Source organism: Chrysochloris asiatica, unplaced genomic scaffold (assembly GCF_000296735.1).
Source record: "Chrysochloris asiatica unplaced genomic scaffold, ChrAsi1.0 scaffold00044, whole genome shotgun sequence".
Taxonomy (NCBI): Eukaryota; Metazoa; Chordata; class Mammalia; order Afrosoricida; family Chrysochloridae; genus Chrysochloris; species Chrysochloris asiatica.
Genome location: NW_006408562.1, coordinates 9,627,871 through 9,653,589, shown reverse-complemented (window position 1 = coordinate 9,653,589; position 25,719 = coordinate 9,627,871). Strand labels below are relative to the sequence as shown.

Genomic DNA, 25,719 nt, shown 5'->3' with positions numbered 1-25,719 from the left:
TCCGCACGAGCTGGTTCCCGCCCTGCCCCCTCAAGCCCAAAGGAGCTAGGGATGCCGCGGCGCCCTTTTAAAAAGCCTGTAATTCCTTGCACAGTGATTTCTCAAAGAAGCGGGTCTAAGGCTTTGGCGCACTAAGATTTATGCGGGCCGTGAGACTGTGAATTCCTACCTGGGAGGTTTAACTCGCGAGTTTCTCCCCTCCCCCGATCCCGGAGCCCCCACTCACTTGCACCACCTGGCCTCCCTGGCAAACCGGAAGTGGTAGAATTCTTCAGTTTCATTATTACTGGTTTTCATGGTTGGTGCATAATTTTGAATAATAGTGGTATTAACTCATCGTCCTTGTAGGTGTATTGATATTATCCTATCACAGAGCATTATACTTCAAGATAGGTCTTGAAATCTTCTTTTTGATAATCAATGCAACATCATTTCACTGCAATTTGTCATTCCTGGCATAGTAGACCATGTGATTATCAGATTCAAAATGGCCAATATCAGTCCGTTTCAGCTCACTAATACCTAGGATATCAAGGTTTATGCATTCCATTTCATTTTTGACAACTTTGAATTTTCTAGATTCATACTTCATACATTCCAGTTATTAATGGATTTTTTACAGCCATTTCTCCACATTTTGAATTGTGTACCATCAGCAAAGGACGGTCCAAAAAGCTTTCATTCATGCTGTCATCACTAAGTCTTCTGTGAGGAATCAGTTCTTCCCCAGTGTTAAGTGTCTTACAACGTGATGGGCTCATCGTCTGGCACTATATCGTACAATATTTTAGTGCAATTCATGACGTTTCAATGTTCAGTATTCTAGTGCTATCTGATAGTGTGGTCTACTGTTATGGCACTGTAGGATCAGCACTGGACTGTGCATCACAGGGTTGGTGGTTCAAATTCACCAGATGCTCCTTGGAAACCCTATGCAGCATTGCTATGTGTCAGAAGCAAATCGATGGCACTTAACAACAACAACATCCGATAGTGTTCACTACTGTTTATAAGACTTTCGGTGGCTAAACATTGGGAAGTAATCCACCTCTCCTTTACCTGTGTCTGTCTTAGTCTGGAAGCTCAACCTAAATCTGTCTACCATGGGTGATGCAGCTGGCATCCAAAATACCAGTGACATAGCTTCCAGCATCACAACAACATGCAAGCCACCACAGTGTGACAAACTGACAGATGAGGAGTGGTATAGTAGCTAGAAGTCCAAATCAATGGGTCAGCCATGTTGATTCCTTGTTAGGACTCTGTTTCCTGTCTCTCTCCTAGCTTCTGTTGACAGCCAGCGATCCTCTCTGTTTCTGTGCTTCTTCTCCTATAGAAGAATTTCACTGATTGAATTTGTATGCATACTACTCCAGGATGACCTCACATTAGCCTAACTGTTGATGTCTTTAAAGATGTAATTTTTAAACAATGTCATGTTCACAAGTACCAGGTTAGGATATTGACATGTATGGGGCGGGGGTGGCACAATTCAACCCATAATGAGACAAAGTGGGTCCGTATATTTACATGTGCTGTGTCTTCTGGTTGGTCAATGTCTTTTCCCTAATAAGTTCCTCAGTTCTTCCAGGTCTGCTCAGCACACTTACTAGTCTCCATCTCCATGGACTTTTTGAGCCTGGATCAGTACACTTAATGAAACAAATCAATAATGTCCTTTATGTTTATTTCCTAAAGAGTCAGGTCTGCTTTCCTGGGAAGTTTCATTTCATCCTCTGGACTTGGACATGTTGCGTCACACAGAGTACCATGTTTTCAAATCTTTCATCAGAGGGTTTCATTGTCACTAAACCTAAGTGAGGGTTTTCAGAAGAATATTTCAGATTCACAACACCTCCACTCTCTGCTTTGGCAATGATGACAGTATATGAATCCCTCCAAAATTCACAGACTAGATAATTTATTTCACCATGAACACAAATTCAGTATTGTTCACTGTGCAAACTTCCCAGTTAAGGATGCAGTAAAATTTGTGCACCACAGTTATTGTAGTTACCTACACACCCTCGGAAACCCTGTACAGGGTCGCTATGGGTCAGAACCGACTCGATGGCACTTAACAACAACAACAACAACAGTATGATGCTGTGGGATAAAGCACTGGACCTCAAGGTTGGTTTGTATTACAGGGTCAGTGGTTCAGTCTCACCAGCTGCTCTATAGAAACTCTATACAGGGTCACTATGAGTTGGAACCAACTCTAGGGCACTTAACAACAACCTGGCTATCATAACTGAAGTACCGCAGGTGAGTGGCTTGGAAACACAGGAGTCACTTTCTCACAGTTCTAGGTACAGAAGTACCAATATGGGCTTCAGGCCTGTTGATTACTTCTGTGGGCATTTCTCTTCGTTTCTGGTATATACTGGAGATTTTTTATGTTGTTTTGCTTTTAGACGGGTCCTCACATGACACTTTGAATTTCCTCTGTGCGTGTCTCTGTGTCTATCTTGCTCTTTCTATAAGTCAGAACTGATTAGATTTGGACCCAGTGTATACTTCCATGATTTGTACTTTCAAGTAGGATCACATTCACAAGTATATGCACCAGGACATCAATAGCCATTTTAGGAGGAAATAATTCAATCCATGGTACCAACTGTATCTTTTAACTTATATATTTTAGACATACCCTCCACAACAACTTGCATATTTTAGACATACCCTTCACAACAAGATAGGTGAACTTAGCTTTTTTGTGTTTAAACCCAACTTCTGAAATAATTTAGAGGATTAGGTTCCCTTGGGTGTGCTATTTATTTATTTATTTTTACTGGCTAAAATGCTGACCTCAAAATCAAGGCATTCATGGGGAGTTTGAGTATTCTGTTCGGTTGATAGAAGACCAGCACAAGCCAATACACACTCTAGAGATTCAAGAATGAAGACTTTTCATTCTAAACCAATAACCTAGACAATTTCTGGTTTCTCTATCTGAACATGGGGCTGTTTGCTTTTGTTTTGTTTTTTAATTTGAGGAGAATCTTTAAGCAATAATTGACGCAAGTTTTAAATATTTCTTTATCTGTTAAAAAGCTCTTCACAGGTGCCAACAAGTTCTGTCAAAGCTGAGACAAATGACAACATCACCATATTTACCAGGATCCTAGATGGGCTCTTGGATGGCTACGACAACCGGCTTAGACCTGGTCTTGGAGGTGAATGGACCCTTCTCATCATGAAAACCATGCTGCCCCAGAAAAAGCTGAAATCCAGCGTCAGGTCTTGTATGCTGTGACACAGGAAGTGAGGAAATTTAGTTTCCTGAGATAGCCTCCCTGCCATGATCTAGAGTCTGTGTTTATTTCCACATGAAAGAAGCTACAAGCAGGGTCTCCCTAACCTATCCCTGTACACTCCCAGTTTTTAAAAGAGGAATCTCCAACCAGTTCTTTGATTTATTAAAACTAAGAGAACCCATGTTAAAAAAAAAAAATGGTATCAGCTTCATATTTTATTTAAGACAGTTCTTTCCAGAAATTCACTGGTACATGCAGGCGCTTTTTGTACTGGGGTCATAGTATCCACATTGATTGTATGAAAGTTGATTTTTTTAAAAAAAATTTCTAATGGAATGTGCTTTCAGGACACATTTTTACAGCTTAATTTTATAGTTAAGGGTTGTCTCACTATTGTTTCATTTCTAGGCAGAAATGTTCTTGGCTTTAGCAGGTTCCAACACAGTCCATTGGAACTTGCTCTGTTAGGTAATAAGGACCCTTGTTGTTGTTAGATGCCGTCAAGTAGAACAAAACCCTGCCCAGTCCTGCACCATGCTCACAACTGTTATGCTGAAGTCAATTGTTGGTACAACTGTATCAGTTCATCTTGTTGCGGACCTTCCACCCTTTCCTGACCCTCCACTTTACCAAGCATGATGTCCTTCTCCAGGGACTTACCACTCCTACAAACATGCCTAAAGAACAAGAGATGAAGGCCTAGAATGCATCCTCACTTCAAAGGAGCATTCTGACTGTCTCTTCCAATGCACATTTGTTTGTTCTTCTTACAGTTCATGATACTCTCAATATTCTTTTGGCAACACCGTAATTCAGATTTATCAGTTCTTCTATAGTCTTCTTTATTCATTGTCCAGTTTTCACATGCATATGAGGCTAGTGAAAATACCATGGCATGGGTCAGGTGCAACTTAGACCTTTAAGTGACATCTTTGTTCTTAAATCTTTAAAGAGGTCTTTTGCAGCAGATTTACCTACTATAATTGTTGTTGTTGTAAGTGCCACTGAGTCGATTCCAACTCAGAGTGACACTGTATATGGTTTCCAAAGAGCAGCTAGTGGGTTTGAACCACTCACCTTGCGATTCACAGTTCAGTGCTGCAGCAGAATGCAATACATGGTTTAATTTCTTGACTTTTTTTGTGTGTGTGAGTGCTGATTATGGATTCAAGGCAAATGAAGTTTTTGACAACTTCAATCTTTTCTCCATTATTATGATATTATTTTTTCATTCAGTTATGAGGATTTTTGCTTTTTTTATTTTTTATTTTTAGGTGCAGTCCATACAGAAGGCTGTAATCTTTGATCTTCATCAGTAAATATTTTAAATCTTCTTTGCTTCCAGCAAGCCAAGTTGTGTCATCTACAGAATGCAGGTTGTTATTGGGTCTTCCTTTAATACTGATGACCCCTTCTTCTCACATACTCCAGCTTCTTGTATGATTTGCTCAGTCTACAAATTGAATAAGTCTAGTAACAGAATACAATTTTTGCATACATCTTTCCTTATTTTAAACCATTCAGTATCTCTTTGTTTTGTTCTAACAACTGCCACTTGGTCTATGTACAGGTTCCTCCTGAACACACTGTTCTGAAATACCCAGTCTTCTCAGTGTTTTCCATAGTTTGTTAAAATCTACAGAATCAAGTCCCTTGGCATAGTCAATAAAGAACAAGTAAACATCTTTCTGGTATTTTCTGTTTTCAGCCAAGATTCATTTAACATCAGCAATGCTATCCTGTGTTCTACATCCTCTTAGACTCTGCAATGAATTTCTGGCAGCTCCCTGTCAATGTATTGCTGCACCCATTTTTAATTATCATCAACACATTTTTACTTACATGTGATATTAATTATATTTCTTGATGATTGCTGCTTTCCACTGGGTCACTTCTCTTTGGGATGGGCAAAAATGTGATTCTTTTCCAATCAGTTGTCCAACTTTTTTGGCGTATATGAGTGAGAGACTCCAGTGCTATACCATTTTGTTGAAAGATTTCCATTTGTATTGCATCAATTCCTGGAACCCTGGTTTTTAACCAATGCCTTCAGTGCAGCTGGACTTCTTCCTTAATCAGTTCTTGATCATATACTACGTTATGAAATGGTTGAACATCAACCAGATCTTTGTGGCTCAGTGATTCCTTCATCATTCAATGTTTTGCCTTTAGAATCCTTCAACGTTGCAAGCTGAGGCTTGATTATTATTTTTTTTTCTTCAGATATTTCAGCTTGAGAACTGCTGAGTATATTCTTCCATTTTTGTTTTCTAACTCTTGGTCTTTCCACACTTCATCTTAATATTTTAGTTAGATTTTTTGAGGTGCCTTTTGAATTGCTCTTGTTCAGCTCATTTATGTCCTCATTTCTTCCAGTAGTTTTAGCTTCTTCACATTCAAAAGCAAGCCTTAGAGTCTGTTCTTACGTCTATTTTGGTCTTTTCTTTCTTTCCTGTGTTTTTTGTTTGTTTGTTTTTAAGTTTTTATTGTGGATTGAGTGATAATTTACGTGGGATAACTTAAGCTTTACACTCATCCTATCATATTTTGTTTCATTGCAATGATTACAGTCCCCTCCATGCATCATCATTCAACAGCACTTGCTTCTTCTATTCCCTCTGTTTTTGTCCCTGTGTTTTTAATGACCTTAGCTTTCATCATGTATAATGTTCTTGATGTCATCACACAACTCTTCTTATATTCAGTCATTAGTATTTAATGCATCAAATCTCTTCTTGAGGTGGTCTCCAAATTCCAGTTTGGCACTGTAGGATAAGAAGTGGACTGGTAATCACAAGGTCGGCAGTTCAAACCTACCACCCACTCTTGGAAACCCTCAAAGGCAGACAGCAATAATATTCAAGGTCATATTTTGGCTCTTGTGAAGTTGTTTTAATTGACGGTCTTTTCCATAGTCGGTCTCTGGCCTTGTTTGGACAGATGATAATGAACTACTCCATCATCTCTTCCCATAATATGTAGTTAATTTGATTCTTGTGTATTTCATCTGGTGAGGGCTGTGTGTTTAGTCACTTTTTATGTTGTTGAAAAAATAATTTACAGTGAATAAGTCACTAGTCTTGCAGAATTCTATCACTAAGTATCTTCCAACCACTAATGGTGGTGGTGGTGGTGGTTATGTGTCATGGAGACGGTTCCAACTCATAGCAACCCTGTACAGGGTTTCCGAGGCTATAAATCTTTACAGAGCAGAAAGCTTCATTTTTCTCCCACAGAACAGCTGGTAATTTCGAACTGCTGACCTTCCAACCACTGATACTTCCTCTTTATTTCCAGATTTCACATTCTAATCACCTGTAATTATCAACGCATCTTGGTAGCATGTTTGATAAATTTCAGACTGAGCAAATTGGTAGAATTCTTCTAGTACATCACCACTGGCTTTAGTGATTGGTGTGTAAATTTGAATAATAGTGGTCTTCCTTGTAGGCTTATGGATAGTATCCTATCACAGACAGCATTTTACTTCAAGATAGATCTTGAAATGCTCTTTTTGTCCATGAATGTGACATCAGTCCTCACTGACATAGTAAACCATATGATTGATTCAAAATGGCTAATGCTAGTCCATTTCAGCTTACTAATTCCTAGGATATTGATTGTTACGCATTCCCTTTCACTTTTGATGACTTCCAATTTTCCTAAATTCATACTTTGTACATTTCCGTTCTTATTGTTAATGGACTTCCAGTTGTTTAGTCTCATTTGGAGTTGTGCCCCATCAACAAATGTAGGTCCTGAAAGCTTTGCTCCATTCACATCATTAAGGGCAACTCTACTTTGAGGCGGCACTTTTTTCCCAATTATATTTTAGTGCTTTCCAACCTGAGGCACTCATCTTCAGGCACTATATCAGACAATGTTCTACTGCTATTTAGAAAGTTCTTAGTGGCCACCCATTCAGAAAGGAACTGCTTCTCCTTATTCCTAGTCTGTGTTAGTCTGAAAACTACTCTGAAACCTATCTTGCAGAGATGACCTCTGATATTTAAAATACAGTTGGTGTAGCTTTTGTTATCACAGCAACGTACAAGCCACCACAGTAAGACAAACTGATAGATAATGGAAGTAGGAACCCTTTGGCACATGTCACTGTCCTATAAAAGATTTAGCTCTTCTCTAGCTAGTATTTGGATTTTCCATGATGAGATTCATTTCACCATTTTATCAAGAACATTCCAAATGGGACAATACCTTCCTTCATCTTACATGCCCAGATATCTGCACTCCAACAGTGTTATGTATTTACATTCGATCTAGTCACTTTCAGTAACCCCCAGATGCTGAAAACATTCAGCAGCCAGTTGAATGACCTCTGTTGCTCTGTCACTTTTTCATCCAGCCACAAGTTCTGTGTCCTTCCTGAGCTGGACACCAAAGATTCAATAGGAGAACATGGGAGGAGGAACAGGCAGGCATGAAAACCAACAAGCCTTATTTAAACCAATGCACACAGTCAGACATGCACCATGCAAATATGGTATTGCGGCACTTAGGGGGTCCTTTGGACCACAACAATACTGTTATACAATTTGGGTCTTTAGTGTGGGCACTCAGTGAATGTTTTCAGTTGCTGCTACTCATTTTGAATAATGCACTTTGAATATGGACCCTGCATGAGACCAGAAGGTTTTTCATGGCCCTGAGAGTTGCTAGGTAACACACGATTTTTCTACAATATTATTAACATTTTATGGCTTTTTATATTTAAAACAATTTTTAAATTCATGCAACATACAAAACATAACATAAAGGCAAGTATATCTTTTTTCCCCCAAAACATAATCAACACTTTTTTGTGTATCCTTTCCCTAAGATGACACAGTACCAACAATTTTGATTGGGGTTTTTATTAGAGATGCTTTCTCTTTGTGAATTGTGGATGCCTTCTAAAGCTTCTATTTATGGGAGTACACAATGAGGTGTAGTTAATACTGTTCTGAGTTTGTAGATGAGAAACTGAAACAGAAGTGTTTAGGAACATTCTTCAGAGTCATGGGACTTAAACCATGTTTGATTAAGGCCACTCCTAGAGAGCGCAGAGGTCTAATGAAGGCCACACAGTTTCCTTATGTTATGGGCATTTTACTTCATGTTACAACATGGAATCATTGATTTCATGTGGTATTTGCTAGCTTGTCCAGATATACTCAGGAATTATAGTAAAGTCCTCTGGATGCAAGAGTGAGCATGCTTTCAGAATGAAAACGTAATGCCTAAAGTGTGTTCATTGTGTGCAGTGTGACTGACCAGCATACTGTGTCTGTATTTCAGAGCGAATCACTAAGGTGAGGACTGACATTTATGTCACCAGCTTTGGCCCCGTGTCTGACACAGAAATGGTAAGTACCAGGACTGACCTGACACCATCAACCTGCATAAACAGTGAAAAGCTTCACCAGGGGCCTCTTCCACTCACTGTAATTAGCATCTCCCATTGCTTTAGGAATATACCATAGATGTGTTTTTCCGACAAAGCTGGAAAGATGAAAGACTGCAGTTCAAAGGGCCAATGCAACGCCTTCCTCTCAATAACCTGCTTGCCAGCAAAATTTGGACCCCAGACACGTTCTTCCACAATGGGAAGAAGTCTATTGCACACAACATGACAACACCCAACAAGCTCTTGCGGCTGGAGGACGATGGCACCCTACTCTACACCATGCGGTAATGTGAAGAGGGTGGGCTCAGTGTGTCCTGCTGAGTTCCAGGGGCCGGAGCCCAGGGCTAAGCAGGCACACAACGCAGGCAGCAGAGACCGGCTGCCATAAGCAGGCGAGATTTGGTTTGGGGGTTTGGTCAAGGGGAACAGTAGAGATGGCAGTGTATTTTTTTTTTTTTTTTTTACCTTTTGACCGTCTTGTACCAATGTAGGTTAGTTCTCCGGCTTACTAGGGGTTCAAAGATTTTGCTGTTTCTGTTTGTTTGGTTCAAGGTTAAGAACATCTTTGGGATTGTGGTCCAGCTTATGCAGCAGGGCAATTTCATTTTATTAATTTATCTTAGGAAAGTTCTCTTTGTTGCAGTTTTACAATCTTGAATTTTTAAAAAACCCATTTGTGGTATGCCTTTTTTCAAGCATTCCAATGATAAATTTTACTATTTTCACTTTAAATAATCATTGTTTTTGTCGTTGTTAAGTGCTGTTGACTTGGTTCTGATCCATAGGAACCCTGTACAGGGTTTCCGAGGAGTTGCTGGTAAATTTGAACTGCTAACCTTGCGGTTCAAATTGATCTTGTGGTCTAGTGCTTATCCTACAGTGCCACACCAGTACTCCAATTAAATGATCATTAATTGGTATGGTGCTATGGGTTAATGCACTGGACTGCAAAGTCAGTTTGAACCACAAGGTTGATGGTTCAAGCTCACCAGCCACTCCTCGTGAACTCTATACAGGGTCGCTGTGAGTCAGAACCAACTCAACAGCACTTAACAACAACCATCATCTTTTATTCTGAATTACATATTGCCTCTGAGTAAATCAATACATTGTCCAGTGAGATGTCTCCTCTATAGATTTCAGAGTTTCTGTGGACCTTAAGATTTAAAAGCATGCATGCATTTGTGTAAAGTTGACGTTATTGGAAGGCTGAAAGGAAGTCCTGGGCTGTTGTTGTTTGTTTGTTATTGTTGAGTGGATTCAGACTCAACACAAGTAACCACTTGTGCTCTGAGGAGACCCATACTTTACAGGCTTTTCAATCCTTTGATATTTTAGAAGATGGTCACCGGGCCTTACTTCCAAGGTGTCTCTGGATGAGAACTACTAGCAAACTTTTGGCTAATAGTTAAGTGCTTAGCTCACCACCAAAACACAGGCAGAGACCTGAATTTAATGCCATCTGATCAGTTGTCTGGGAAAACAGCATGATAGCTTGACAGATTGCTTGACCCCAGGTTGCATCATAAAGGGTTGGGTGGTGCTGGTTACATTCCATGGAGTCGGTTCTGACTCATAGCAACCCTTAGAGGGATTCCGAGGTTGTAAATCTTTACAAAAGCAGAAAGCCTCATCTTTCTCCTGTGAAACTACTGGTAGTTTCAAACTATTGACTTTGAGGTTAACAGCCTGACTCATAACCATTACACTACCAGAGCTCCTTAAAGAATTGGGTTGTTGTTGTTAAGTACTGTGGAGTCAGTCCCAACTCATAGTGACCCTGCACAGGGTTTCCTAGGCTGTAAATCTTTATGGGAGCAGAACGCCTCATCTTTCTCCCGCGGAACCACTGATAGTTTCGAACTGCTGACCTTGAGGTTAACAACCTGATTTGTAACCACTACGCTACCAGGAATAATCAAATGTGACGTTGGAAGAACACTTGGTTAGCCTGCCATGTGCCTGGGTTTTATTCATAGAATAAAAGTACTCCCAGGCCCCATCGCATTTTTATCCCCGATTCATTTCTGGTTCTTATTAAGGAGCTCTGGTAGCATAGTGGTTACGATTCAGGCTGCGAATCGCAAGCTCAGCAGTTCGAAACTATCAGCTGTTCCGCGGGAGAAAGATGTTCTGCTCCCGTACAGATTTACAGCCTTGGAAACCCTGTGCAGGGTCGCTATGAGTCAGAACTGACTCCACGGCACATAACAACAACCACATTCCTGAGGGAATACAGTTAGGTCTGAAGTCTAAAAAATATATCATAAAACTTATAGCTTCACTTTAGGAGGACCATGGGATGTCTGTCACATGCTCTGTTGATACTTACAAGTGGCTGTGAGTGTGGCCCACTATTTCAGAATAAGATTCAGAACTATCAGGGGATCTGTGCAGGTCACACAGCTGGGAAGAAGAGCAGCAGGAAGTTGAATGTCAGTCAGAGCACTTTCTGTGTTTAATACACCACGGGTGCAAATGTGAAGGATGAAGCACTATCAGACATAGATAAGCAGTCCCTAGATTACAAGCAAGTTCTATTTCTAAATCTGTCTTCTAGTCAAATTTGAACTTAAGTCTGAATAGTTTTATACATTTGTCTTAATATATGCTATAATTGTTACTGTTGTTAAGTGCCATCAAGTCAGTTCCGATTCATAGCAACCCTGAACAGAGTTTCTAAGGAGCAGCTGGTGAGTTTGAACTGCAGACCACGTGGTTTGCAATCCAGTGCTTATCCTATAGCATCACACCAGTAGTCCATATGCTATATATGCACCTTTATATGCATAAAAAACCAAACACTTCCAGATACTCAAAAACATCTTTAACATAATGCAGTAATAATAATAATAATAATGATGTTTTAATTTATATTGCAAAATCGCACTTGTTTGTTATTCCAAGCCATTGTATGTACCTCAAATTTTTAATACTCTAGGATTTACAAGGGTTGGTTTGTAACTCTGGGTTTTACATCAGTTGGACTTTCCTAACCCCGAAACGTGACCTTGGCATAACCATTATCAAAATGCCAGGCACAGGAGGAAGCCAGCGAGAACCAGAGTAAGTTGTCAACAGTAATTAGCAATTGTTTATGCAGAGAAAGTCTGCTAATAAGCTGCAAAGTTGATATTGAACCTCTTTTAGTCAATACATTTAAAAAATGAAAATAGTTCCACTTGGAAGTGTTATGTATTAAAATGTGATTACATTTTTCCTTATTGATTTAACAAAGATGGTGAACTAGTGAGAATACTAGTTACAAGATGAGTGACATCTTCCATCCCTCTCCCACATTGAGCGCTTCAGGAGTAGAGCCTGTCTGTGCTGTGGTTGGGCCTTGTAACACTGGTGACATACTTTAATTCAATAAGTCCCGTGCAGAACGTGTCTTAAGAAAATGATTAGGAAGATGGACTAAGCTAGTGCTCCTTGGAGGCCAGGATGGCCAAGCTTTGTCTCTCATACTTTGGACATATTGTCAGGAAGGACCAGTCACTGGGGAAAGATATCATGTTTGGTAAGGTGAAGGGCCAGAGAAAAAGAGGAAGACCCCCAACGAGATGGATTGGCCAAGTAGCAGCATTGATGGACTCAAGCGTGGCAACAATAGTGAGGTTGGCCCAGGATCGGGCAGTGTTTCGTTCTGCTGTGCATAAGGTCACTGAGTTGGTACCAACTTGATGGCACCTAACAACAACAACAAATATGTACAAAAATGCCATTATAGCAAGCATTAGAAAGAATATAAAATATAAAATTAGGTAAAAGTTTCAAATAAAACAGCTATATATTTTGAATTTTTCTCCCTTTTTTTTTTATTTATGACTTTGTTGTTGCTGTTGTTAAGTGTGTTCAAGTCAGTTCTGACCCATAAGAACCTGAATAGGTTTTCCAGGGAGCAGTTGGTGAGCTTGAACTCTGACCTTGCAGTTCAAAGTGACTCTAGACTTAAATAAAAAGATGAAATATATGAGTACAAGAAACTTGGATTTGTGTAATATACTTTATTATTAATGTGAACTGGGTGATAGTTTACATGGGAGAACGTGGCTATCTTGTTCAATGAAACAATCATTTCATTGCAATAATTACAGTCCCCTCCATGCATCAGCATTCAGTAGTATTTGCTTCCATTCCCACTGTTTGGTGTTTTTGCTTTTTGTTTTTTTTCGGGGAGTGTATACAAAAACACTCAGGAATATATAACAATTTAAACAATCAAAGGGCACATTCTGCAATCCTGCCTCCTGGCTGCCAGCACTTAGTTCTTCTCACACATAAGTCTGGAAATGATGGGGAAAAAAATGAACTTCTAAAGTAACTTCATAGAGATTATGAGAGTACATGGATAGGATTTATTTATCTTCATTCTTCACCATGTTCCAGAAATCATTTAAAGTAACATTCAAAGAGACACAATGGAGCAAGATAGAATTCTTTAATTAAGTGAATCAAAGGAGACCAAGGGAAACCAAGCCATTGGTGGCATTTGCTTCTCAAACATCTGCCACATAGTCTCTTGCTCTTGTCTAGGACCCATCTGAAATTTCAGTTCTGAAGAGCTTTCTATTAGCTAGTAGGTGGTCTCTTTTAGCATGAAAACAAAAGTCTACCAACCACTCAGGAGAAGCCCAGCTCTTCTTGATTCCAAAGAGAGAAACAGACATTTTCCTTTGATTCTCAAGGGAGGACAGCTTATGAAGTACTGAGCAGTTTCCTCTATGATGAATGTTGGTAGACAAAGCTGTCCATAGAATTGTACATCAGACAACTGGAAGGTTCCACTGTCCCCTCAGAGGGAAGCTCAGCCTAGCAGTCCTGCCTGGGATCTTTCTTTGCTCAAGTACAAGTACAGAGTCAAGAGATTAGACTCTGCCAGACATCATCTGTTATATTCTGTACAGAATACAAAGTTGTTGTTATACAAATTGGTTCCAACTTACAGCAGTAAAACACAGTCCGGTCACGCACCATCCTCATGATTGTTATGTTTGAACCCATAGATGCTGCTACTGTGTTAGTTCATCTCACTTGGGGTCTTCCTCTCCTCTGTTGACCCTCCACCTTACCAAGCATAATGTCTTTCTCAAGGGACTTGTCCCTCCTGACAACATGGAAATGACAAAGTCTCACCATTCTAGGGAACATTCTAATGTCATACTCCTTCCAAAACAGATTTGTTCATTCTTCTGGCAGTCCATGTTACTTTTAATATTCTTCACAACAACAATTCTTCTCTGATGTTCCTTTTTCATTATCCAGCTTCCACGTGATTTTGAGCCCATTGAAAACACCATGGATTGAGGGAGGCACACTTTAGTCCTCAAAGTGACATCTTTGTTCTTTAACACTTTAAAGAGGTCTTTTATAACAGATTTGCCCTAATGCAATTTGTCATTTGATTCTTGACTGCCACTTCCATGAGCACTGATTGTGGATCCAAGTAAAATGAAATCCTTGAAAACTTCAATCTTTTCAAAGTTTATCTTGATGTTGTTTATTGATCCCGTTGTGAGGATTTTGTTTTCTTTACATTGAGGTGCAACTCATACTGAATCCATATCTTTGATCTTCATTACTAAATACTTCAAGTTCTCTTGGATTTCAACAAACAAAGGTTTCTATTTGCATATCACAGATTGTTAATGAGTCTTCCTGTTAATGACAATTCTGATGCCATTCTTCTTTATATAATCCAAATACTTTGTCAGATTATTTGTTCAGCACACAGCTTTTTCAGTATGTGGTGGTTATGTGGCCGTGGAGTCAGTTCTGACTCATAGCGACCCTGTATAGGGTTTCCGAGGCTGTAAATCTTTACGGGAGCAGAAAGCCTCATCTTTCTCCTGTGGAACAGCTGGTAGTTTCAAATTGCTGACCTTGAGGTTCGCAGTCTGATTCATAACCACTATGCTATATGGTGAAAGGAGTCCTGGTGTGGTGCCCTGGGTTAATGCATTGGACTGCAAAATCAATTTGAACCGCAAGGTAGATGGTTCAAGCTCACCAGCTGCTCCTCGGAAACCCTATATAAAGTCGCTGTGGTTTAGAATCAACTCAGTGGCACTTAACAACAACAACATGGTGAAAGGATGCAAGCCTGAGCCAAACCTCTTCTGATTTTAAACTATTCGGTTCTGTTCTAATGACTGCCTCTTGGTCTATGTGCCATTTCCTTATGAGCACAATTAAGTGTTCTGAAGTTCACATTCTCTGCAATATTTTCTATAGTTTTATATGATCCACACAGTTGAATGAATGCCTTTGCATAGTCAGTAAAGCACAAGTAAACATCTTCCTAGTATCCTCTTTTTTCAGCTAAGATCCATCTTGACATCAGCAATGATATCTGTAGTTCCAAGTCTTCTTCTGAAACCATCTTGAATTTTTGACAGCTCCTTGTTGATGAACTGCTGAACTACTGTTAAATGACATTCAGCAAAATGTTATTTACATGTGATAATAATGTTGTTTTATGATGTCTGCATTCTCCTAGGTCATCTTTCTTTGGAATAGGCACAATTATGGGTCTCTTTCAGTTGGTTGGTGAGCTGGCTATCTTCCAAATGTCTTGGCAGAGATGAGTGAGTACCTACAGTGCAGTATCAGTTTGTTGAACATTTACATTGGTATTTCAGCAATTCTGGAGCATTGTTTTTCTCCAGTGTACCTGGGACTTCTTTCGGTACTGTTGGTTCTTGATCATATTCTGCCTTTCCAAATGGTTGACCATCAACCAAATATTTTTGGTACGGTGACTCTGTGTATTCCTTCTATCTTCTTTTGATGTTTCCTGTGTTATTTAATATTTTGCCCATAGAATCCTCTTTTCTTCTGTCCTTTCAACTTGAGAAGTGTTAAGCATTTTCTACCTAGCATGGGATAGTTTCACTCCTTGATACACAGAATTGATAGATAAAGAGTCTCCTCTGGGCAGTCAGGTTTTCCAGGGACCAAGCCATTGCCAACATATATTTCTTTTATGAGCAAGCAAGCTTGGAAATGATAATTACCTACAAACAAACCCACCCACTTTCTCCCAACCCTCTGAAATTCAAACTATTTGAGGAGATACAATGAAAACCAACCCAGAGAAAGTACCCTGTTATTTGTGCAGCTGGCTGAAAAGCAAGTTGTCTCCTCCACATATCCTGTGTGGAATATTAAAATAGGCAGGAAAGAATTTCCTAGAAGCTAGGATTTCCCCATACATTCCTGCCTCTCTGAGAAAACTGGAAGCTGTTTCCATCAAAAATCTAGTATCCCCATATTTGTGTACTAATATGATCTAGGCAAATATACAGAATATTGACAGCTTTATGCTTGTGGGTACTAGAACCCACTGAAATTAGTAAAACTATGCTAGAGAGACTGCCACTTCTCTGTCAGTTTGCTGTACTGTGGTGGCTTGCATGTTGCTACGATTCTGGAAGCTATGTCATCAGTATTTTAAAGCAGGGTCACCCACAGTGGACACGTTTCAGATGAGCTTTTAGACTAAGACAGAATAGGAGGAAGGAGAGACGGAAGGCTTCTGAATATTTAGTTAATGAAAATGCAGTAGAACACTGTCAGCTAACAATGGTGGTTATGTGCCATGGAGTTAGCTCCAACTCATAGCGACCCTGTACAGGGTTTCCGAGCTGTAAATTTTTACAGGAACAGAAAGCCTCATCTTTCTCCCATGGAACAGCTGGTAGTTTCGAACTGCTGACCTTAAGGTTCCCAGCCCGATTCATAAACACTACACTACCAGAGCTCCTTAACAACAGAAGATTGAATAGAAGAAGATAACAATAGAAGATTGAATATTGAGACATGATGAAGAGCACCAGGATATTGTCAGATACAGTGCTAGAAGATGAGCCTCTCAGGTGGGAAGGCACTCAAAATGCAAGTCAAAGTAGAAATGATCGTGATGACGTGCATGGAGTAAAGGTTTTTGGGACCTTCATTTGCTGGTGGATCACAACTCAAAGTGAGGAGAAACAGCTGTAGACATCCATTAATAATCAGAACATGGAGTGTATGAAAGATGAATCAAAGAAAATTGAAAGTTGTCAAAAATTAAATGGAACACATAAACATTGATGTCCTGGGCATTAGTGAGCTGAAATGGATTAATATTGATCATTTAGAATCTGACAACTACATGGTTTACTGTTCTGGGAATGACAAATTGAAGAAGAATGGCGTTGCGTTCATCATCAAAAAGAACATTTTTTTGAAGTACAATGCTATCTGTGATAGGACAATATCTGTACATCTACAAAGAAGACCAGGTGATACCACTATCATTCAAATTTACACACCAGTAATGATGAAATTGAAGAATTCTACCAATTTCTTCAGTCTGAAATTGCTTTATCTAACATGCAATCAAGATGTATTGATAATAACTGATGATTGGAATGCAAAGGTTGGAAACAAAGAAGAAGGATCAGTCATTGGAAAACAGGGCCTTGGAGACAGAAACGATTCTGGAGATCACATGATAGAATTTTGTAGGACCAATGACTTGTTCATTGCAAATACATTTTAAACAACATAAAAGACACATGGAACTCACCAAATAGAATACACAAAAATCAAATCGACTACATCTGTAGAAAGAGACAGTGGAAAAGTTTCATATCATCAGTCAAAGCAAGACCAGGGGCTGACTGTAGAACAGACTGTCCATTGCTCATGTGCAGGTTTGTATGAAGCTGAAGAGAATTTTTAAAACTCCATGAGAGCCAATGTATGATATTGATCATATCCCACCAGAATTTAGAAATCATCTGAAAAACAGATTTGATGTATTAGACACTAATGAGCGAAGACCAGAGGAGTTGTGGGATGACATCATACTAGAAGAAAGAAAAGGTCATTAAGAAGACAAGAAGGAAGAAAAAGACCAAATGGATGTCAGAAGAGACTCTGAAACGTGGTCTGCAGCATAGAGATGCTAAAGAAATGAGGAGGTGAAAGAGATGAATAGAAAGTTTCAAAGGGCATCTTGAGAAGACAAGTCAGGTATTATAAATGAAATGTGGAAAGATCTGGAGTTTGAAAACCAAAAGAACAAACTCAGCATTTCTCAAGCTGAGGGAACTGATGAAGAAATTCAATCCTCAACTTGCAATATTGAAGGATGCTATGGGCAAAATCCACCAATCGTCTATCAGTTTGTCATACTATGGTGGTTTGCATGTTGCTATGATTCTGGAAGCTATGCCAGGAGTATTTTAAATACCAGCAGGGTCATCCACAGTGGACAGGTTTCTGATGAGCTTCCAGACAAAGACAGATTCAAAAGTAGGAGAGACAGATTACTTATGAATATTTAGTCACAGAGGAACACTGCCAGCATGAGAATATTTAATATTGAGACATGATGAAGAGCACCAGAGTATTGTCAGATACAGTGCTGGAAGATGAGCCTCTCAGGTTGGCAGGCACTCAAAATACAACTGGGAAAGAGCTGCTGCCTCAAAGTGGACTTGAGTTGACCATGATGACACAAATGGAGTAAAGCTTTTGGTACCTTCATTTGCTGATGGGGCACTACTCATAATAAAGAGAAACAGCTGTAAACATTCATTTATAATCAGAACATGGACTGTATGTAGTGTAAGTCTAGGAATATTGGAAATTGACAAAAATGAAATGGAACACATAAACTTCAATATCCTAGGCATCAGTGATCTTGCATAGATTTATTTAGTCTGTACGCTGAGCAGATAATCCGTGAAGGTAGATTATATGAAGAAAAATGTGGCATCGGGGTTGGCATACTCATTAACAACTTGTGATATACAGATCACACAACTTTGTTTGCTGAAAGTGTAAAGGACTTAAAATATTTACTGATGAAGATCAAAGACCACAGTCTTCAGTATGGGTTGCACCTTAATGTAAAGTAAACAAAAATCCTCACCACTGGACCAGTAAATAACAAGAAGATAAATGGAGAAAAGATTAAAGTTGTCAAATACTTCATTTTGCTTTGATCAACCATCAACACTCATGTAACTAGCAGGCAAGAAATCAAACCACGTATTGTGTTAGGCAAGTCTGCTGCACAAGATCTTTTAAAAGTGTTCAGGAGCAAAGATGTTATATGTATGTGAAAGTCAGACCATGAATAAAGAAGACCATAGAAGAATTGATGCATTTGAATATGGTGTTGGAAGAGAATATTAAAAAGACCTTAAACTGCCAAAAGAACACATAGATCTGTGTTGGAAGAGCCAGAAGGCTCCTTAGAAGTCAGTATGGCCAGATTTTGCCTGTTATACTTTGAACATATTATCAGGAGGGACTAGTCCTTGGAGAAGGACAGAATGCTTGGTAAAGTGAGGGTCAGCAAAAAAGAGGAAGACCTTCAATGAGGTAGATTGGCACAGTTGTTGCAGTAATGGGCTCAAGAATAGCAACGATTGTGAGGTTGGCACAGGACCGGGCAGTGTTTTCTTCTGTTGTACATAAGGCCACTATGAGTCAGTACCGACTTGCCAGTACCTAACAACAATCCTTGACAGTGTACTCAATGACAATCTACATTCGGTCTATTTTGTACACTAGGGATTTTCCTGCATAGTTTTTATTTTGAGCAACACATTATTTATATTTATTTGTTGTTGTTAAGTGTTGTCAGGTTGATTCCAACTCATAGTGACCCTGTATAGGGTTTCTGAGGAGCAACTGGTGGATTTGAACTACCCACCTTTCAGTTAACAGTCCAGTGCATCTCCTACAGAACCATACCAGGATTTCATTATACTGTTGTATTGAGAAAAAAAAGATGTAGCTTAAAGAACATAGATTTGAGGGCTTGGAAAAGTCACAGTTAAGTCCTGACTCTGTAATATAGTTGTCATGAGTTTTTGCTCATTAACTTTTAATGCTGTAGAGCTGCAGTGTTTGTCTTCTAATGCAGTATTGCTGGGGTCTGAGTTAGTAATACACATATTCCTTGGATGACCACTGGGGGGAAGTATTGTTACATTTTTCACACTGGCGTAGCTGACAGCATCCAATAAGTTAATGAAATAAGTGGTTTATTTGAAGGGAATGATAGGAAGGTACATAGGTTGGTAGATAGACAGACAGACAGACAGACAGATAAAATTCTCATATGTACATCTGTTAAGTGCTGTTCAGTCGGTTCCAACTAACGGTGACCCTATGTAGAGTTTCCAAGGAACAGCTGGTGCATTTGAACCACTGCCCTGGTGAGTTAACAGTCCAGTGCTTATCCTGCAATGCCACACCAGATGTACGGGGAGCCCAGTGAATTGTGAGCAATAGTAAGGGAAGAAGGGTACCCATGCCAAAGCCAGGGTGCAGTTTCTGACACGCACTTGATGCCGACTTCACGATCTAGTCTTTGGAACCTAACCCTGTTGGTAAGTGAGAAGCTGGTATACGTGAAGATGCCTAAAAGTCTGTGGAAGAATTCCATTAACTTTTAATTATCTTATTCCGTGAAAACTTTGAACCTCCCTCATAGTATATATTGAAAGTGCCATGGGCTGCCAAAAGAACAAACATATCTGTGTTGGAAGAAGTACAGCCAGAGTGCTCCTTGGAGGCCAGGATGGCCAGACTTCGTCTCTCATACTTTAGACTTGTTGTCAGGAGGGACCAGTCACTGAAGAAGGATATCGGTAAGGTGGAGGGTCAGAGAATAAGAGGAAGACCCCTCCAGCGAGATGGATTGGCAAAATGGCAGCATCAATGGGCTCAAGCGTGGCAACAATTGTGAGGTTGGCCCAGGACCGGGCAGTGTTTTGTTCTGCTGTGCATAGGGTCACTGAGTAGGTACCAACTCGAAGGCACCTAACAACAACATAGCACATATTGGGGGATGGCTGTATGTTTGTGTGAGTACATGCCAGCATCTAGTTTAAACCTTATTTCATAAGACCAGTCGATATTTTAGCTAAGTATTGAAATTTTTAGGAAACATTTATTTGATAACAAAGCAGAAATTTGATTAAAAATTTGCAAAGCACAGAAAATCACAAAGCATAGAATACATTTCTGATAAGACCAAGAAAATTACTATTCATATTTTGGTGTGTGTCATGTACTGTTGTTAAGTGCTGTTGAGTTGGTTCCAACTCATAGGAACTCTGTATAGGGTTTCTGAGGCACAGCTAGTGGACTTGAACTGCCGACCTTGTGGCTCGTAGTCCATTGACAATCCTAGAGTGTCATACCAGGAGTCTGTGTCATGTACTGGGGGCTTCCAAAAGTTTATGGAAAACATTCCATTATTTTAAATTCCATTCTTTCATGAGGTTTTTGAAGACCCTTTATGTTGACACACAAGTATATATTAGTATGTGCAAGTTGTGTGTGTACAAATAATCTTGCCTAGATTTTGAAGTCTCTTTTTTGAAAACTATTTTGTAGTGACTTTTAAATTTAAAATATATTGAACATATTGAAATTTCCAATTTCATTAAATATCTGTTTGAAATCTCATGATATGTCACATTTTTTCACGTCTATATCCTGTCTCTGTAATTCCTTACAGGAAAATCTGTGTTGTTCCTACATTTTTCTCTAAAAATCACTATGATCAGCATACATATATTTAGGCAAGCACCCAACTATATCCTTAGGATAAATTCCAGGAATTCTTCAAAAGATAAGGCTTCTGACATGTATTTCCAAAATGTCTTCTAGAAAAATGGTACCAGTTTCACCCCCACAAACTGAGAGGGGAGATTGCTCTGACCACTCCCTTCCTGACACTTTAGTAACAACAGCTTTGTTTATTCTGTTGGTGAAGTGTGTCTTGCAAGATACCCTTCCTCACTGACTGGCTTCATAGAGGACCAAGTTGATTCCTCAATTTGAAGACCTGGCCCCTCCATCACATGCCACTGTTTTCCTTTCTGTATCTGCCAGGCTAGGCATCCTTCAGCCCTCACCCACACATACCACCAGCGTCTGCTTAATTATAGAGAACCCTAGGTTTCTCCAGGGTCCTTCAGATCCTCTGGCCTCTATATGCTAGAGGCCACCCACCTCCTACCTGGACGCGGCTGTCTCCCTTCACTGCTTCCTAGCCTGCTGGGTAAAGCTGCATTTTACTTCCTTCTTGAAGTTCTGCATTTCCTATTAAGAATGTTTGGAAAAGGATCATGTATGGCATGTAATCGCTTATGTTCTGTGAAATCCCAGGGCCTGGCCTTTAGCCTTCCCTCAAAAGAAACTTCATGCATGTTTGTGAAGGAATGAATGGTAATGGGACACAGCCATCTCCTGAGACACCTTTTATTTTACAGTTCTTAGACAGGGAACCTAGAGAACTGCTCCTTCCCAAACTTGCTCAGTGCTGTGGTATCAAGATTCAAGTCTATGTTTTGATTAAAATGCATTTAAAGGATCAAAAAAAAAAGGACATTTTGATACATATTTCTTTCATGTTTGATTTGAAAACATGAATGGAATTATTCTACCTTGCTATTTGTCTATAACCATGTACCATGCAGTCAATTCGGTCTGGTTTGTTATAGTTCCATGAACTCCAGAGCACAGAGAAGAGTGCCTTAGTAGCCTTTGTAAATGGGGGCATATCAGCACTTTGTCCCCCCCAGGTCCCAGCCCTGAAAATACTCTTATCCACTCTCAGGGTCAGGGAATGAAAAGCAAGAGCCTAGCACAGGCTCTTGCCCTGGCTTCAGTCTTGAGCTTCCCTCCAGGCAGAAGCGAGCCACCTAAAAATCTACTTCTGCAAGAAGTTTCTGAGTTTATAAGAATCTGTCAAAGCAATAGTAATCTGTGCACAGATTGGATAGTAAGTCCCAGGCAGCTACTACTGAGGCCTTGGCTTGGTTTCTGGCCCTTTGACCCCAGGAGTCCTGGCGTGGTGCTGTAGGATAAGCACTGGATGGTAAGGGTGGCTTGAACTGTAAGGTCAGAGGTTCAAACCCAGCAGCCACTCCTCAGAAGCCCTATACAGGATTGCTATGAGTTCGAACCAGTTTGACAACATTTAACAACAACAACAACAACAACACACAATGATCCAGGTTCCAGGTACATGTCTGAAGTGAAAGTACAACTTGAGTTTGCAAACACATTTTCAAGACGTCTGTGGCCTTTATTATGTTTCAGGTGCTTCACAAATATAAGCTCATTGGGTCTATATAAAACCCTGAGTGTATGGTCCTTTTTTACTGCTGAGTGGAGTCCTGGTGTGACACTGTAGGATAAGCACTGGATTATTAACTGCAAGATCAGCAGTTCAAACCCACCTCTGAAGCACTATACAGATACCAGTGTAGAGTGCTGGGCTACTAACTGCTAGATCAGGAGTTTGCTGGAGCAGCAAGTAGACTCGAATTGCTGACCCTGTGGTTAGCAGCCCAATACAAAACCAAAACCAATCCTTAAAGGTAACCAGCGATGCTCTATTCAGCCAGCATGCATAAGAATATCCACGAGGTGGCGCCACATGCAGAACACTTAGAAGGAAGGGGATAGAGAGAGTTTGAGTTGCCTGGTTGTTTCAAAAGCCCAAAGAAAACTAATTTCAGTAAGATATTTTCCGGGAAAATAAAGTGCTGAATTTATGGAGGGTGGCCCCATGTAGACACATCAGAAGGCCTCTCCTGAGCTCCTTCTGAGTTGCTGAAAGGCCTCCTCAGAATAGAACCACCCTGAACACCTACTAACAGCGTTAAGAGGGTAGCTAGACAAGTTCCTCCCCTCTTTACCCGTGTTGTTGTTGTTGTTAAGTGCTGTTGAGTCGGCTCCAACTCGTAACAACCCTGTATAGGATTCCCAAGGAGTGCTGGTGAATTTGAACCGCCGACCTTGCAGTCCAGTGCATTAACCCACAGCACCACAAATAACCAGACCTGCAATTTCAACTAAAAAAGTTTTCTTTTACATTGACAATTTCGTTTCATGTGTTGTTTTAACTATGCTCTGAGTTTGAGATGGTCATACAGTTCAGTCAAGCCTGCAGGAGGCATAGTTCTTTGAGGAGAAGTGGCCTCACACTGCTGTACGAATGTTGTGAAGGTTCTGACATTTAAGCTGTTAATGCTGGAGAAAGAAATGGCAGAGTTACCGCCCTCCTGGAAACTCTCCCAGCTGCCCTGGAGGCATGAGTGTTTTTTTCTTCTGTCTTCTTTTTTTAAACTATAATTTATGTGGCGCTATAGGATAAGCAAAGGAGCTCTGGTAGCATAAAGGTGATGAATCGGGCTGCAAACCGCAAGGTCAGAAGTTCGAAACTACCAGCTGTTCTGCGGGAGAAAGATAAGGCTTTCTGCTCCCGTAAAGATTTACAGCCTCGGAAACCCTGTACAGGGTCGCTATGAGTCGGAACCGACTCCACGGAACATAACCACCAACCACCATAGGATAAACAAGGAGATCTGGTAGCATAAAGGTGATGAATCGGGCTGCAAACCGCAAGGTCAGAAGTTCGAAACTACCAGCTGTTCTGCGGGAGAAAGATAAGGCTTTCTGCTCCCGTAAAGATTTACAGCCTCGGAAACCTGTACAGGGGCGCTATGGGCTGGAATCGACTCGACAGCACTTAACAACAACAACAACATAGGAGAAACACACAATCGCAAGGTTGGTTTGAACTACAAGGTCGGTGGTTCAATCTCCTCGGAAATCCTATACAGGGTTACTATGAATTGGGACTGACTTGCATGAGAGCAGAAGGAATTGAGGGAAGAAGTGTTAACCAAAGTGATGTAGGGCTTCATTAACCAGGAAAGTATGTTCTGGAGAGATGCCAAGGATGGGATTGAACAACCTTTTGCTGATGTCCTGTTGTGTTGTTAGGTGCTGTAGCGTCAGTTCTGGCCCACAGTGACCCACCCTATGTACAACAGAATGAAATACCACCTTATCCAATATCATCCTTACAAACGCTGCTACACCAGAGTCCATGGTTGTTACCACTGTGCCAATTCATCTCTTTGGGAGTCTCCTTCTTTTTCGCTGACCCTCCACTTTACCAAGCATGATGCCGTTCTCCAGGGACTGGTTGGTCCCTACTGAAAACATGTCCTAAATATGAGAGATAAACTCTGGCCATTCTGGTTTATAAGGAGTATTCTACTTGTATTTCTTCCAACACAGATTTGTTTGTTCTTCTGACTCAAGCGTATCAATTCTTCAATGGTTTTCCTAATTCATTGTCCAACTTTTACGTGAATATGAGGTTATTGAAAAACCATGACTTGAGTCAAGCACACCTTAGCCCTCAAACTGAAATCTTTGCCTGGAACATTTCCAAGAAGTCCACTGAAGCAGATTTGCTTAATGCAATACATCCTTTGATTTCTTGATTGCTGCTTCCATTCATGTTGGGGGTCAATCCAAGCAAAATGAAGTCTTTGACAACTTTAACCTTTCTGCATTTATCAGGGTATTATTAATTAATCCGGTGATGAGGAGTTTTGTTTTCTTTGCATTGAGGTGCAAACCATAACAAAGGCTATGATCTTTGATCTTTGTCAGTCAGTATTTTAAGTCCTCTTCACTTTCAGTAAGCAAGATTGTATCATCTGCATATTGTAGGTTATTAATGAGTCTTGTTCTAATCCTGATGCCATGTACTTCATATAATTCAGATTCTTGGATTATTTTCTGTGAATACGGATTGAAGAAGTATGATGAAATAATACAACCCTAGCATACACCTTCCCTGAGTTTACACGATCTCATGTCCCCTTGTTATGTTTGAACACCTGTCTCTTGGTCTATGTACAGGTTCCTAACACAATTAAGTGTTCCAGAATACTCATTCTACACAATGTTGTCCATAGCTTGTCATTATCTACACAATCGAAAGCCTTTGCATAGTCAATAAAGCACAAGTAAACATGTTTCTGATAGTCTCTGCTTTCAGTCAAGATCTATCTGAGATCAGTAATGATAACCCTCATTCCATGTCCTCTTCTGAATCCCACTTGAACCTTTGACAGTTCCCTGTCAATGTACTGTTGCTGCCATTTTAAAATTATATTTAGCAAAATATTACTTGCATGTGATTTTAATGATATTGTTCAATGATTT

The 25,719-nt window shown here is 40.0% G+C and overlaps 1 protein-coding gene across 1 annotated transcript in view; it reads left to right on the top strand.

Moving 5' to 3' along the window:
* Positions 1 to 25,719, top strand: part of GABRA5 (gamma-aminobutyric acid (GABA) A receptor, alpha 5) — a 157,662-nt gene that overhangs the window by 32,940 nt on the left and 99,003 nt on the right. Inside the window, exons 2-4 of the mRNA XM_006861875.1 lie at positions 3,058 to 3,179; positions 8,556 to 8,623; positions 8,728 to 8,948. Of these exons, the coding sequence (XP_006861937.1) occupies positions 3,058 to 3,179; positions 8,556 to 8,623; positions 8,728 to 8,948 (411 nt within the window). The remainder of the gene's footprint in view (positions 1 to 3,057; positions 3,180 to 8,555; positions 8,624 to 8,727; positions 8,949 to 25,719) is intronic.